Here is a 17,159-nt window from a genome sequence, read left to right on the forward strand (position 1 = left end):
TGCTTTACTCCATTGGCTATGAGAAAACGGAAATATAAATTTTGTTTAAATTTGCTTTCTATTTGAAAAATGGCTCCAGTATTTTAATTCTGAATTGATCTGCACATATATAGGTTTTCCTTAGAATGCCGACATTATAGTCGTGTGGGGTAGTCGACATTATACAATGAATGCTTAACAGGCCATAAACATTCTGAATTTAATCGTAATAGAAGAAATTCGAGTTTAGATCAACGTTATAGGTTTTGTTATATTACAAAATGAAATAGGTGCTCATAAAGAAGTTGTACTATATATATATATACACGCATACATATAAAATATATATAATATATTGTTGCGTGCGTAAGGGTTTGTAATAGACTGAATGCACAGGTCCGATAAAAAGTTAATAAAATTTATTCTTATCACAAGAAATATAATAAAACGCTGGAATTTTCCTCAGAGGTATTCTTACAAGTGTTCACAATATCAGGACACGTTAAATAGAACGCAATACAACCAATAGCTATACTTTAAACTACTCAAAACACTAAAATACAACGCAGTTCAAAGAGAAAACTAAATGAATCGCATTAACAGTAACTAAGGAAATGAGCTGACATATTTCTCTCCGGCTTTTTAAAGCTTTCAATCGGTCGCGAGAGAGTTCTAGTAATTTTCTGGAAAGCAAAAGTGTAGAATTATGGTTACAGCTAACATAGTAATCAATAACATTTATACGAAATAAATATAAATTACCTAGATAAACTTTTATTCAATTTTAAATGTACGTTTTTCGTTGTAGCTTTCTTTTAAAATTTATCACGCGCTGCATTTTACGGGGAAATAAAAGAATTTTAATTATAATTTTACTAACATTAGTCTAAATACAAAATTCGTAACACTACTCCCTTTCCAAGGCCTGTGCGTCCCGGGCAGTACAATCTCTGGACAGGAAGGCATTCTTACAACTAAAGCTTCAGTGCCATAGTAAACCATACACTACAGTAAGAAAGCACATAATAATTACAATAAGTAACATAAAACAAATCAAATACTAAATCAATAAATGAGTGCACAGATTTACAAATTTAGAAACGAAAAGCATCCTGAGCTTATATTAGTTACATTATATACACTATGCACTATTTGGCACAGTAAGGAGCTAGCCTGTCGTAATGAACGACTTTAGGCTTAGAGTTCGATGACTTACGGATCCGAACCACGACGTCGTTCAGCTTGTTTAGGACCGTGTATAGACCATCCCAAGATGCCTGTAAGTTTAGGACAGACTCCTTTCCTTCGAGTCGGATTCCACAACCACATATTGTCTCTTTTGTTGATTCGATGTCCAGCAGCTCTCGTGTTGTATCGAGACTTCATCTTTTCCGTCGCCAATTTGACTCGCTCTCGTGCAGAATTGTGGATCACTTCAAACCGGGCTTAGAGATCTTGGATGCACTCCTCGGGCGATGAAGGCGCATCAGGAGGGCGACAAAACAAGAGATCACAAGGCAGACGAAGGTCACGACCGAAGAGCATCTGTGATGGGGAATAGCCGGTAGTCTCGTGGACAGCACTGCGGTAAACCAGTAAAAACAGTGGTAATTTCTTGTCCCAATCCTGTTGGTTTCTGGAAACCACTAATGAGAGGTTATTAAGGATGGTTCGATTGAACCGCTCTACCATGCCGTCCGACTGGGGATGTAATGGCGTCGTTTGGGTTTTGTCAATGCCAAGTAATTTGCAGAGTTCTTTGATTACTGCCGACGTAAAATTCCTTCCCTGATCGGAATGTAACTGAAGAGGAACTCCGAACCTGGAAATCCAGTGCTGTACCATCGCCAAGTTAACTCGCTCTCGTGCAAAGTTGTGCATCACTTCAAACCGGGCCTGGAGATCTTGAATATATTCCTCAGACGATGAAGGAGCATCCGGAGGGCGACCAAACAAGAGATCACAAGGCACACGAAGATCACGACCGAAGTCCATCTGAGATGGAGAATAGCCGTTAGTCTATTGGACAGCGCTGCCGTAAGCCAAGTAACACAAAAGTAACTTCTTGTCCCAGTCCTGTTGGTTTCTTGAAACCACCAATAAGAGGTTATTAAGGATGGTTCGATTAAACCTCTCTATCATACCTTCTAACTGGGGATGTAAAGGCGCCGTTTGGGTTTTGTCAATACCGAGTAGCTTGCAGAGTTCTTTGATTGCAGCCGAGGTAAAAATCCTTCCCGGATCAGAATGTAATAAGAGTCATTCCGAACCTGGAAATCCAGTGCTGTATCCTTACCTCTGCTACTGTGACAGCCTCTTGATTAAGAATAGGATATGCTGCAGGCCACTTGGTGAACTATGACAATGAGGATGTATTTCTTGCCATAAGCAGTTCTTGACAGAGGTCCCAGGATGTCAAAGGCGATACGTTCAAAAAAGGTGCTCCTACATTGTGGCGTTGTAGCTTGCCTCGCCTGTGTTTCTTCAGTCCCTTCCGACCTGCACAGGCATCGCAAGATCGACACCACTTTTGCATGCCATCCTTGGCGTGACTGCAATAGAAGCGCTCTCGAACATTCTGCAAGCTCTTCATTATTCTGAAGTGACCTCCTATAACGCTGCTATGTCCTTCTTTAAGGACTTCTGGAATCCGGGATCTTGCAAGTATCAGTTGCTATCGGAAAGCTTTTCCATCATCCGATTCGAATTTCGATCACGCCGTTTCGAACAGTCTGTGAGTTCCAGAGCGCCCAGTAATGTTTTGTTGCAAGACTATAGATCGAAATTTCTTTCCAGGTAGGTTTTCTGTTTGAGGACTCCATTAAATCAATTATGGGCTTAAGCAGCCGTCTCCCAGCTGGTCTTTTCTCACTTCTTTGTCCCTCCATGTATCTCCATCAGCCGATGTTGATGTTGTAGTTTGTCGTGCGACCGGATTAAGAAGCTTATATTTCGTTTCGATCTTGGAACAATATCGGCAGCTTCCTGGGCAAAGTCTTCTAGACAGGGCATCGGTGTTTCCACGTGGTGTTTCTACGGGCATAGGGCATCGGTGTTTCCCTTTCGATGATGGATAGTGATGTCCTTTTCTGGAATCTGTGAATCTATCTGGATATTTGTCCTTAAGGATCCTTGAAATTTAAAGGCCAGCTCAACGAAGCATGATTTTAGCGGAGCAGGAATTTTCTGCTGTATAGATAATGATGGAAATATTCTATGGATTTGACTACGGCGAGCAACACTTTCGTGGTGACACAACAATTCCTCTCCTGTTCAGACAGGCCCTTGCTCCGGTATGCCACAACATGTTCTAGGCCGTTTATTTCTTCGGACAAAACATCACCGGCAGTTTCATTGCTTGCATCCGTGGCTAGAATATTTGGTCTGTCGAACTGAAGATACGTCAGGATAGAAGCAGATGTTAAAGCTTCCTGCAGCTTCTTAAATGCATCCTCACATTATTTTGTATACAAAAACTTTGCTTGCTCTCTGTCAGCTTGTGAAGGAATCTTGCGATGGAAGAAAAGTCCTTCACGAATCTCTTATAGTAAATGCATAGACCTAGGAAACTTCTCAGCTGATGGACATTTTTGGGACGTTTCCAGTCTTTAACTGCTGACACGTTTTCTGGATCCGTGCACACACCTTCGGCAGAGATGGCATGTCCTAGGCAAGTAACTTACTATCTGAATAACTTTCATTTAGCCGGAATCAACTTTAGATAGGCTTCTTTCAGTTACTGAAGAAAATTTCTCAGATATCTATATGTTTCTCAAAACTATTCCCGACGATGATGATGTCCTCCAAGTATATCAGACAGGCTTCGAAGGAAAGACCTTTCAAAACTGTCCCCATGACGCGTTCGAATACTGCCGGCACATTACATAGTCCAAATGACATCACCTTGAACTGTCAAAGTCCTTGTCCGGTAGTAAATGCCACCTTTTTTGCTCATCAGAACCTATCTCTACTAGCCAGTACCCACCTTTTAGATCTAGAATCGAAAACCACTTGCTTCTAGAAAGAGTGTTCAGAATGTTTTCAATTCTAGGAAAAGGGTAGCTGTCTTTCTTTGTAACTTCATTCAGCCGTCGATATGCAACGCAAAATCTTGTTGAACCGTCTTTCTTTCTGAAAGACAGTGTGAGATGTCCTTAGACCTGCTGAAATGCTGAAAGTTCGATGCCATCGCTGTCTTTCATATCTTTTAAAAGTTTTCTAACCTCTTCCTGATTAGCAGTTGGTAGACGTCTTTGATGTTGCTTAATTGGTGGATGAACCCCGGTATCGAAGAGCGAACAAAAGCATCTAGCAAATCTTGAATGACACTTTCGGTAGCATTCCTTTTTTCATCGTTTAATTGTGCATTCTGCAATAACTCCGATATAATGCTCTGTAAAGACACGGATTCTGGAGTGTTACTGTTTCGTTTCATGCTGATCACTCTGGCGTACATGCTGCAACCACTTCACCTTTTCCAATAAGTCTCACTTTATCACTGATGTTGGCGAATATCACGGGGATTTCTTTAAATTATCAACTTCTTTGGAAACTGCAGAAACTCTGTCATCAATTTGTAGTCCGATTTGTTGTTGGCTTGCAGAAACTCCCTTTTCTGTTTATTCTTTATCAGAAGAAACTCTTTCTTCTATTTGTTCTTTGACATATGAGACTCTGCGATCGATTTGTTGTTCCACGGCCGAAACTCTCTCTTTTGTTTGTTCTCTGATATAAGAAACTTTTTCTTCAATTTGCCCAACTTTATTTCCAACCGTGTCTATTCTGCCTCCATAGCGCCATTATTGTTTGATATCGTGCATTGTTTGATATAGTGCGGCTAAGCCTAAATTTTTACCACAGTAGCCATATTTGTTTATATTTGAAAATTAGCAGAATAGGGAATTAAGTTTTTCTGCTGCTTTCTTTCCTGCTTGCCAAATTGCTTGTTTTTGCGTAGAAACTGTAATTTTAATTGTAAAAATTGGTTTTTTAATTGTTTTATAGTTTTCCATATTTTTCAATTTTTAATGACGATATTTTGAGTTTTTATGTATTTTTGCCTTGCCGCGAATGAGAACGGAATTAACTGAATGAGAAGTATATCTCTAATGAAATTCGAGGAAATAAGTTTAAAGGAAATGCAGGTAAAAATACGTATAACCTAATATTCCGTACATATTTTTACCTTACTTATACAATGGAGTCATGTGGTGTACATCAGATTTTTTCATTTAACAGTAAAGCTCGTTTTAAAACGTGTTATTTTTGTAATTAAAATTTCTGAAGACTGAATTTACGCTGGGGCATATTCTTGACTGTATGAGATGAGGTGTTCATTTCGTAAAGATTTTGAGATTATTTGCAATTTTGTTTTTGCGTTCAAATAGTGAAGAACGAAATATGCAGTCGGTAATTGTCCAGTTTTAATGTTTTGGATCCTAACCTCCTGATGGGTCCATTTGAAGCATTAAAATATGTATAATTAATATGCAGATTCAAGTAACACAATTTCATAAGTTTTTAAATGTTTATTAAATTAAAAAGAAAATTTAAAGTAAAGCTCAACTGTTTCAGATCTTAATAACTGCTTCAATATGCTTTATTAGTTACACAAATGTTTTCTTTAAATCTAAATTTACAATTAAAGTGTTTCTTAAACTTCCAAGAGAGTATAATCTATGTTTAAAAAAATTAAAATCTAAATGTAGTAAAGATTATATAAAGTAATTAAATACCTTCATATATTTAATTACTTTGATTATTTTTAAAATTAGATTTAATTACATATTTTTACCTTACTTATATAAGCAAATAATTAATTATTTTCATCAAATTCTTTACTTATGTAAGATAAAAATATATAACCAAAATTCAATTATGAAGGACTTTATAAAGAAGACTGAGTCTACTGAGTGAGTGTATGCAGGCAATTATTTTTTTTAAACATTTAGGTCTGCTGCAGATTATAAGTTGAAAAATCAATAATAATTATTTTTTTCCCTCGCATTGCAGAAAAATAGGATTTAAAGTAGAAATGAAATGCCTAGAAATCTAAATAAATTTTTCTTGTTTTAAATGCTTCTTGTTCGCCATTAAATTCCTTACCTGAAGTAGTTTTTAAAAACGGAAATCAGTTATCTAAACAAACTGAATACCAGAACTATTGTCATAAAGATGATCGCTAGAATTTCAGAGGAAAAACTCATTTAAATTTAAAGGACGAAAGACATAATCTCTTTAAAAAATCTTTCAATAAAAATTCATTAAACCTACTCGAGTATTAAATTTTATTGTTTTCAGCAGACTTTTTAAGAGCCTAATTTGTAGTTCAAAACCCGCTAAATTGAAGAGTTGATATTAAAATATATGGCGATTAAGAATTCTTTGAAGTCGTTTGCAAATAAGCTAATTTAATAAAGCTTGATTAATAATTAGATTAATTTATTCACTTTATGTTTTTTAATGTTTTAAAACTTTATTATACCATTTCAAAATTTTAATATACCTGTAAATTTAAAAAATAATACAAATTATTTCTGACTTACACAGTTTGCACATTAAAAAGGTTTGAAAATCTTCTAGAGTATATTTTAAATATTAACGACAATACGCTGAAATGCAAATGTTAAAGATACTGCTTAAGAAATGTTAAAGATAGCCAGCTTAAGTTTTATTTAATTTCGGCAGTTTGAATTGAACCTTCTTTTTCAGATGCAATAGTGAAAGTAACAAAAGTAAAGCCAGTGATCTGAGAAAATAATAAGCCAGAAAATTTAAGCTACTGGTGTCATCTATTCACAAGATGGGAAATCAACTATGAAACAATTGGCTTAAGCTTAAAACTCCTTAAAAGTTTTATTTAGTAGTTGTTTTACATTTTGTCAATAGGTTGCGCAAATAATTTTGTTTTTATGGTTTATTGTTATCGAATGAGCACAGACTTCTCCGTTATTATTGAAGCAGTTATTCTGCTGCAACTGTATGTCTCTCTTCAAACCTTCGAAACTAGTCCTGCGAATTTACGTAACTTATACAAAGTTTACCATTCCTATTTCTTTTCAAAATCAAATTATAAAATTAAGTACGCTTTTAGTTCTAAAATAATTATTCTGCAGAAAACCAAATCTAAATTCAAGATTTTAAGCAAGTGTTAATCATTTTCCGTATCTCAGTTCTATAGCAAAACTATAAGAGTAGCTGTCGCTCATTTTAAAATTAAAAATAACAGTAAAAACCCTAACAAAAAGTACTCCTAAGATATGCATGAGAAAAAACTGCTGAGGTTACAGATTTTCTAGCTGCCAGAAATCAAGCGTTATGCAGCGCAAATTAGCCACCAAAAAGTGCTTCAACGAAACTAAACAATTAAATGCAAATACAATATTTGCTCCTACAACTCTACAGGAAAGCGATAAGCACAACAAACAACATAAAACAGGACATATAGCACTATTTGAGTAGTACTTATGCATATCTAAGCAACGAATGGCCAGGTGTCATCAACATGCAATCCTTTCGTAGGCGGTTTAAAATGCAGCACCAGCCCCAAGCAGGTTAACATATTACTTAAGCAACAGTTTAAGGTATTCCTGTTATAGCCATTGCGTTTGCGTGATGTTTAGTGTATAATCCAGGCCGCAGTGTAAATGCCCCACCTGCTCAAGTCCGAACATAAGGACGGGACAATAGATGACACCGCCAGCGGTGGTAGAGCTTGTGATGTCGTTTGCACCAAACAACAGTAGCACCTCAGCATCAGAATGGCACCTTGGGCTCCAGGAAGGCGATGTTAATCTGGATAGCTAGTGTAAGGCGCCTTTGCCTACTTACTCAGGGTAAATAATAGGTGACCCCCTGTATGTATACTTGTAGTTTTCTACAAAATCTACGGGAAACTAATTACAGATCATTTTGCTATCTTAGTTCATCCCTAGAAAAAGAGTAGGTTAGGTAATGGAATTTAAGTCACATATTTACTCTAAAATTTAATCTCTTAAATATTACTAATAGTTAGAAACAGAACTGGTGAAGCTCATTAGGACTTTTTGCCTAAAAGAAGAGATGCCTTTGTACAGAACGTTTGAAGGAAATAAATTACTTCTTTTCTTTATATACAGCGAAAATCACAATTTAGCCCTTTCGTCGGGATTAGAGCTCCGGTTTTATTCAATTGACTACTAATGGGCTCCTGAATATGCAAAATAAATTTTGTTTCCCAATTTCTGAAACTTATTTTGAAATCAAATTTATACGATTGTTTCTGTAAATTTTAGGACGCTATTTGGTAAAATCCTTGTTCCACTGTAATAATTGTGCAAAATTAAGATAAACTCTAAACACATTTTAATATTTTTTCATATTTTCATTCTTTTTAAATTTTAAATCAACCCACGTCTTTTAGATATCTTATCTAAACCTTTTTTATTGTATTATTCTTTAGGTCATTTTATTTAATGAATGTAATAGAAGAAGCCTGTTTCAAAATACTGGTCGTTTCATTCGATTAAGGTCAACTCATATTACGAAATATTACAAAATGTAAAGCCTTTAAAAATAATGTGTCTAAGATGTGCAAGAAAAACGAAATACACTGATTTTACTTTGGTTAATATAAATGAATCAAATTTTGCTTGTATATACAAAGCAATAAATAGCATTAGGTTCTGCGCGAGAGACTGACATCTGTTTGCTTTTGTGTAAAATTCAACTTACCGCGATCTGGATCTACAAGGCGTCGTACCATTTCCCCTCTCAACTTCATCATCCTCGTCAACGTCACCTTCTGCCCCTTCTTCCTCATCATCTAGTAAGGTATGCGGTGTGACCCCACTCGGACCTTGTGAAGGACTCACTAACACCGCCATCTTGCGAGAAGCATGGGAACTTGTTGAACCACTACCAGAGACTGAATTTAAGATAAAATTCATATATTAGTCTTCAGATAGTTTTAACGTGATGAATGAAACATTTAAGATGAATTTAAAACCAAAAATTTGATATATACTCGTTAAATCGTCTATTATACATAAAATACCTACTTTTTATACCTACATGTATATGTGTGGTGTATAATGTATTCAGAATTTTGATTTTTAAAACTTATTTATTCATTTATACTTGACGATTTTTCTGCTATTATAATAAACGTAGACACATAGCTATTCTTCGCTATGTTACTAATATCTATAAACGCATCTAATTTGTAGGGTAGAAATTTTTATTGAACTAATGATAATATGAAGCTTAAGATAATTTTAAAGAAGTTTGTTATAAATTGAAAATTATATAAAAAGAGCGAAACTTTGTATTTATTCAGCAGGAAAGTTATATATACCTTTTAATAAATTTAATCTTTATCGATGCTTTTTTAATCTTCTTACATGATGTGGCTTTATATTTCATTGCTAAGTTGTGATAATACTGCAGAAAATATTTAAATGCTTTTGATTTCTTTATTTAATTGTCAGCCTGATAAATTTTACACGAAGAAATGACATTTAAGGTTATGATTAAGACAAAATGTAATTTTCTAAGTTCTTTGATGAATACTTTATCAGCATTTGTAAAATGATAGAACACGCAGTTTTCAGCAGCATTCATTTCGAGTGTATGAGTATATTTCACTGATACACAAGTTCTACAGATGCATAACTTGAACAAAGAATGCTAAAATATAAAACAGAAAAAATTTAAAATATAATATTTAATATTAAGTGAAATAGAAATTTATACTCCACTGTAGCAGATATGACTTATATGTATAGAATCATATTAGTTATGACTATGCTTATTGGGATTATTTGAGAGAAAATCTAGTTGATTCTTAAAATAAAGGAATAAAAGGATGAGGACGCAGCTATCAAAATAACTGAATAGCGACATGATCATATTTCGTACTGAATGAGAAATACCACCGACTATTGGGAATGTGTCGTGGGTATGGGGGAACGGCTACCGTGCTGGGAAAATGTACATTAGTGTAGCACAGCACTATGATCAAGGCTCGATTATGATCATTAGAAGCTATAAACAATTTAAGGATTTTGGTACCCCCACATACATTTATACCTATTTTAACTTCATTCCTTCTCTCTCTCGGTCCTGGTTTATAATGAAACCGGCCATCAGACAAATTTATGGTGCCTCATTTCCTTGATTCCCTAAGCACATATTTCATCTGCTTCTATTTCCAAAGGCGAGAAATAAATGTGATTGCTGCATTCTAGTGCAAAATTAAGTTATAATTTCGGGTTGTAGATTGCTGACAAAGCCCAGGTCTACAGCTTCGCAACTTATTGTTCCATCACAATAAAGCTGTTCTCATATGGCACGAACAACCCAGAAGTAACTTCTCGAATTCCAGGAACAATTTCTTCAACAGCTTCCTTACAGCTCCGTGTAAACTCCAAGTGTTTTTTTATTTGTTTGGTAGTCAAAAGCTTATTTTAGCAGTATATGTATCTCGGACTATGTAGACGCTAAGCAAGAAATCTGCACATGGCTATGGCAGCAACCCGGATACCTGAATGCGGCAGATCTGCACACGTCGATGGCATAACAGTTTCACTGTAGATAGGGGTCATGTGTGAGAAGGAAACTAACTGCTACTTAAGTATTTCAAACATGTTTACTTCAGTATCCATTTGAAGACAATTTGCTGATTACCCGGCATATATCTGGGAGAAATAGAGTAAAGCGGCAAAGGGTCACTATTGTAACTACAATCAACTTCCGATTTATCGTTGATGGTTAGGTTGGAACATGGCAAAACATACAAGTACTATCTGCCTGAGAGAAAGGATATCTTCGTTGAGGACTTTCTAAGAAAAATAGGTTTGTGTTCACATGGAGTAAACCATGACATTTACACATGAGGAAAACAAATGGAGAAACATATCCTTACACACAGGGAAAAACTTCAGAACCAACCATAAAGCCAATACGTTCGTCTGAGTTCGAACCTGGAATAACTACTAGTATTCAGTAGACTAATAAGAACTGGGCAAAATACTCAGGACAATGTTCACAGTTGACTCCAAATATCGATTAATTGAGAAGCAATTAAAGAGAAAAATATTCCGTTTCTGAAATTAATCTGTATTATAATTAAGAGAAAAGTAATATTTACAACAGTCCTGTATTTTCAAGAAATTTGTCTAAAATATGAACTGAGTTGTTTATTTAAATTAAATATATGTTTAAAACATGAAAAATACACTGGAAATAACTGGAGTCTAAGCGACTTTAAAAAATGAAGAAATTTTATTTTGAATAGATGATGATGAAATATAGAAGTTTATGACTCTCTACTTATTTTTCGATTGAGCAAATTACAATTAATGGATTATTTAACAATGTTTGCATAATCATAAAATATCATACATTCGCGCAATTCTATTGCGTGCTAGTGCAGATAAAAACAACTACCGACAAGTTATAAATGGTATTACTGAAGATTAATGAAGCAAATGATTAATAACTGCGCACTTGATTTATTTTCAGTATTGAGCAATTTGCTTGGTATTGAACAACGGGTAATTGAACAATATTCCGGATTACATGCAATTAAATTATTGACTGTTGTGGTTAAAAAATCTCCCAAATGCTATTATGATACTCTGCTATCACTGTTGTCAATCCACGTGTTTTCTTTTCTGTTTTATATTTTCTTACACAGTTTTGTTTTCATTATATTATAAATGTCTTATGATCTCAATTTCGTCCATCATTTCGTAATAAATAAACTTAACTCTTTTTAATTAGGTGTCTAATTAATCCGGTACCCGAATAATCAGAAGTTTACTGCATAATATTAAAAAATATCTTCTATTATAATATATTATGATGCAATAAAAAGAGCTGTTGAAACCTTGATCCGCTGCCCCTGATAGAGGTTTCTCTTTGAAGTGTTTGAGGGAAGTGGACGAACGCATTAATGTCACTGGTCGGGTCCAGATCTCGACCCTCAAATCTTGAGCACTGGACCCTTTTGTGTTCGGTGGCGGGCTGTGTCCTCTGGAACGCATCTTCGTCGTAGTGCTGCCACCAAACATGGCACTTGTAAGGTTTGTGACACTTTCAATGGCATCTGTAAGGAAATCAAATTCCTGTTTATTTTAATGTTAAAAACAAAAACTCGCATTTGACAAGAAAATTTCGTACTAGCTCTATTTATGGGTAAAATTCATCGCAAATTTGAACTGATAATAATCTGGTAACTGATAATAGTAATAATCTGGTGCCACAAATAGAAAGTGTTTGGTTTTGGATTTTAGTGAGTAGAGCAACAAATAGGAGTAAATATAAAAATATATACCATATGAGTTGCGTAAAGAGTTCAGAAACATAATGAATAATAATTTAGTTTAAATATCACCCTGAATAACAATCAAAAAGTCCAATATTATAAAAAAAAAAACTTTTTTTCTTTCTCTACCCTTATCTTATCTTTCTTCACCCTTCACTTGATTCATTTGCACTTAGCAGCTGAAGAAGGTGGTTCAAAAACTATCAAAACTAGTACTGCAAAAAAGTTTTACAGAATAGGGAAAATGAAATCAGTGAATGAGCTAGAAATTAACAAAAAAAAAAAAAAATAAAAATAAAAATAAATAAATAAAAAAATAAATAAATAAATAAATAAATAAATAAATAAATAAAAATCTCTTAATTTCTATAATTAAATCGCCATTTTAGGTTGTTTGTTGAAACCATTAAGCTCGTATAAATCACTCACAAGTATTTTCCAGTTACTCTTATAATTTTCTGAAACAGTTCATAAAATTTACAAAAACGCTCTAAAAAGCTCCACAGGGCGAAACCCTTCTAATAAGTTCATCTTCATTAATTTTTTTGGTAATTACACAAATAAATGTTTAATTAAATAAATGAATACTTGGTTATCTAAACAGCATGTCCTAGAAATGAACTTTAAATTAATCATAAAATACAGTTACTTCTCCCTATGTTAATTTGCCCTTATTAAGTAATATTAACCGCCTTTAATAAGCTTAAATAAAATATAAGCAAAGATGAAAACAGAGAAAAAGAAATAAAATAACTTGTTAATCACTGCATTGTTTCATAAGCACAGAATTATTTTTGTTCAATTCACAGCTCGAGTTATCTCAAAAATAGGAATTAAAGCAAGGCTTCTTTCATTATACGGTACAATAATTACATAATTTTTTATTTCCAATACCGTTTAGTTTATTCAATAAAATACTTCATATAGTATTACTTTTTGTTTTGATAAAACGCTATTTTTTAATATTTGATAAATTATATCAATTAGCACAAAATAAGCTTAGAAAGGGAATAATAATAATAATGATAAGATACCCTATAAACAAGTAAATGCAGTTTCAGGCTCATAATGCCAAGAGTGCAGCTCAGTACGTCTCAAAACTCGAAATGTTTTCGATCAGAATTACACATACGTGAGTATGTTTGAAAACAGTGAAAGGTTACGAGTATTAGAAACGTAAATCAACAGTAATGTTTAGCATTTATATATTATGTCTTTGTCCTGGTCAGTCACTTTCAAAAGATATGTCAAGCAGAGCAAGTAACTGGAATGTTTTCATAAAAGTGATGCAAAGAAGATTGTCATAGAAAAGTATTTAAATTTTATGCCAAAGACATATTTCCTCAGAGAATTCTTTTTAAAAATAAAGAGCGAAATGGAAATTTTATTGACTCCAAGACGACACTCCAAAACGAATATAATTTTTGAATTTATATTTTACAATTAATATAATGGCAGCCAGTATGATTTTATTTTACATGCCATTCTGACTGGAAGCTGAATGATAAGTAACAGATTGTTATGGAAGGAATAATAGAAAGAAGTAAGTGACTGCATTACATGTTCACAAAGATTATATCCAGTTTAAAACTGGAAAACAAATTATAATTCCACCATCAAGATCTTTGATGCATCTTACCGTGTGTTTTGCACATTATTTTAGCTTTGAAAAAAAAAAAAAAAAAGGAATATTAGTTTCTTTTAAATGTGGCAAATTTTATTTCAGCCATCGTAAATTAAGTAATTACAGAAAAACTGCAATTATTTGGATTTGAATTTTCTGGATCTCCAGATATTCAGATCTCGCTTTGTCATTTTTGAATTGAGTAAACTTAAGCTTGCAGCTAATTAATTAAAATATTTAAAATTTTTCATTCATATAAATAGTACAGAAAAGTTTTCCACTACAATGTTCTTTTAAGTACTATTAGATACAAATTGACATGGAATTATTGATAAATAACTATGTAAATATTAACATAAAAACTCTTCCATCTAATTTAAAGATATGCTATTCTTTAGAGATTACTGTTCTACTGATAAAAAAAATTCAAAGGTTTACTGTTCTGTTAATAAATAATTAAAATAGTTGTTTTATTTTAATTAAAATAAGTTCTACGCTTAAACTATTAAAAAATAATTACAATACATGATTTTGCATATATATGTGCTTGGTTTGGTATTTTAATTTAAGTAAATAATAGTACTTTACTTTTTTAATTGCATAATCTTCATTGTGAAGAAATCTGATAAATAAAGAAATAAAATTCCTTTACTTATTTTGCATAAAATACATATTTGACCTAGGAGAAAAAATGTACCCTAATTACCCGAAATTTTCGAATATTGAAATGGTTTGTGATCTCAGTTAATCGGAATATCTGGAGTTCTATCAGACTGTTTTGCAATTCTACGCTGTTCGCCATTTTGTAAAAAAATATATTACAGTTTACTGGCAGTTTTATTGAAAAGCATCTCCGCGTAAAGAATTAAGTACACAATTACGATTTGTCCCCTCTAAAATAAACATAGGAAGGATCATTCCAAATACCGGAGATGGAGTGCTTTACACTTGGCCTCTTCTCGTCACGACTGACAAAATCCAAGTTAGCTGGAGTGATGTCTTGTCCTGCTTTGTCTGGCGTGAATTCTATAGTGCCGTGGCCGCTGTATTGCCGCTGGTCATCATCATCATCGAAATCACTAAAGCCTCTCACTCCATCACCAAAGAGGAAGGAACGGCGGGTGGCACGTTTTCGCCGTGGTCTCGGATATTGGTAAGCATACATACGGGGATCCTCTGCAAAATAGACATTACTGAAAATTTATTAAAGTAAAATGGTTAAATCTCAATAATTCTCGTAAACTGCGCAATAAATTAAAAGCGACTTGAATTGTGTGATCTAAAATTTTAGTTATCTGAAAGGAAAGTATTAACAGTGGCAGACATTGAAGTAAAACATTTCAGATCTGAAGATGAAAATCATAACAGATTAAAATAATTACACTAAAACTAGATTATTGTCTCTGAACAAATTTTCAGAAGCAAACTGCTGTTCTTAATATGCCGAAGATAAAGTTCTCGAAAGGTTAATCGTGATATTTATAATCTGGAAGAAAATGACAAAATGTACCAAACGATTAAATCTGAGACTTTTGCACCAGTCACATAAACATCATGAATATATCAATTCTTTATCAATATTGAGAGAACATATATTCTTCGACTATTGCCTTTCAAAGACCAAATACGTAAGAAAGCCGGATACTGGTAGCTTGTTATGGAATCGATAGCCGTAAACGGGCTGAGTTCATGCGTTTTTTCAGTGGTGTTCTCCATGTGTAGTACGCATACAAGCCAGTTTTCTTCAGAAAGTTCTTCTAAGGCTGCAGATTCCCGCATGTTATTACGCTCCTGTATTATAAACGGCGACAATATATTCAACAAATTGGCAATTCAAACCATCTTCAAATGGCCGATAGTCCCAACGACGATCAATTATAGTTTGCTGGTGATGAGAAGTGCTTTGAGTAAACCACGTATTATCACACTATATTTTCAAAAACCTTTTTTCCATATAAATATTAAAAATTCACGAGCATTGAAAATTCTGTCGTCACGAGAAGAGCTCTAAGCATTCGAGGTGCTAACGCATTTTCCTTTAAAAAAAAAATTTAAAATATTTACAGAGAAGTGAGGAAGATCCTGTAGCTTTTTTCCAATCGTGAAAACGCATTTAAATCGCATTCGAATATTCAGAAATGGCTATTAAAATAAACTACGTATAAATGAAAAAATTCAAAGGCGTAACATGAGAAGCTGAAAGCGAACAGAAAGCATACATTTTGAAAACTGTTACAGCCGTTTAAGAATATTATTTGTAACAGCGCAGCGATTTATTTACTGTTAAGCAAGGGAATTGACGCCAATTAAAGTAAATGATTAAATTAAATTAGTTAAAAGATTAAATCTGCCTTTACGAAAATATACAGTGTTGTGAGAGGGATGAATAGTTTTATGAGAGAAATGTATTCTATACAAAAATCCGACAGCCAAATAAACAAATAGGTGCGCTAAAAAATTGTGGACATAAAAGAAATATATTCGTAGAGGTAAAAACAAAGTCAGCAGGGCTCTTCCACGGTACTCGCTCGACATTTAGCGGATTATTTCGAGAAACTGGTGATATTCTTCTCGCTCACGTTCCAACTAGAGAGGCAGTCACTGTAAGGGCGAAAAATGACGACCATGTACAAGAAGGATCTATGATTTATTTATGCTATTGGTGAGCATATAAAAGAGAGGACCTGGAAGAAGCAGAAGAGATATTTTACTGTGAACCATAAACTTCATTTTGTTGATCCAACAATAGCTGGTTCTAAACAAAATGTTGAAAGACTGTGGTGCTCGCCTATGTGGAGGAATAAAAATCAATAAGGCATGGATCTGCATCATCGCGAGTCTTTCCTCCCGGAATTATGTACCATGTTGACAAAGAGAACATTTTTGGAAGGAAAAAATAGTTGATATGATGATTGCTTTAAATATAGCTGATGCCATATTTAAAGCAATCGCGGAATCATAATGGCCACAAAGTGTATAGGAGAAAGAAACAGGACTTTGGCCATAGTCCTAAATAGCAAGTTCCTGGGAAGGAAATCTTAGTAAAGATTGAATTATGTAACACGATATATCTAATAAACTGTTGCCCATGAAGAATTGAAAATACGCTAGAAGTGTTCAATAAACATTGCTTTATGTACCTGTTCGTTCGGTAAACTCAAATATTCCAGAAAGCAACAAAAGAATATTCATCACATCTCGCGTTTTTGTCTTCCAACCAACTCTGAAAGTTTGATGAAAACTATAAAA

The 17,159-nt window shown here is 33.8% G+C and overlaps 1 protein-coding gene across 2 annotated transcripts in view; it reads right to left on the minus strand.

The window, feature by feature from the left end:
- Nucleotides 1–17,159, minus strand: part of LOC118187877 (voltage-gated inwardly rectifying potassium channel KCNH6-like) — a 925,365-nt gene that overhangs the window by 34,525 nt on the left and 873,681 nt on the right. For both annotated transcript variants that reach the window (XM_085810566.1, XM_085810565.1), the window contains 3 exons: nt 14,838–15,086; nt 11,849–12,067; nt 8,692–8,884 (listed from right to left, as the gene is read on the minus strand). In XM_085810566.1, the coding sequence (XP_085666692.1) occupies nt 8,692–8,884; nt 11,849–12,067; nt 14,838–15,086 (661 nt within the window). The remainder of the gene's footprint in view (nt 1–8,691; nt 8,885–11,848; nt 12,068–14,837; nt 15,087–17,159) is intronic.

Source organism: Stegodyphus dumicola, chromosome 2 (genome assembly GCF_044657685.1).
Source record: "Stegodyphus dumicola isolate Sdum_Otavi_A_Nest chromosome 2, ASM4465768v1".
NCBI classification, from domain to species: Eukaryota; Metazoa; Arthropoda; class Arachnida; order Araneae; family Eresidae; genus Stegodyphus; species Stegodyphus dumicola.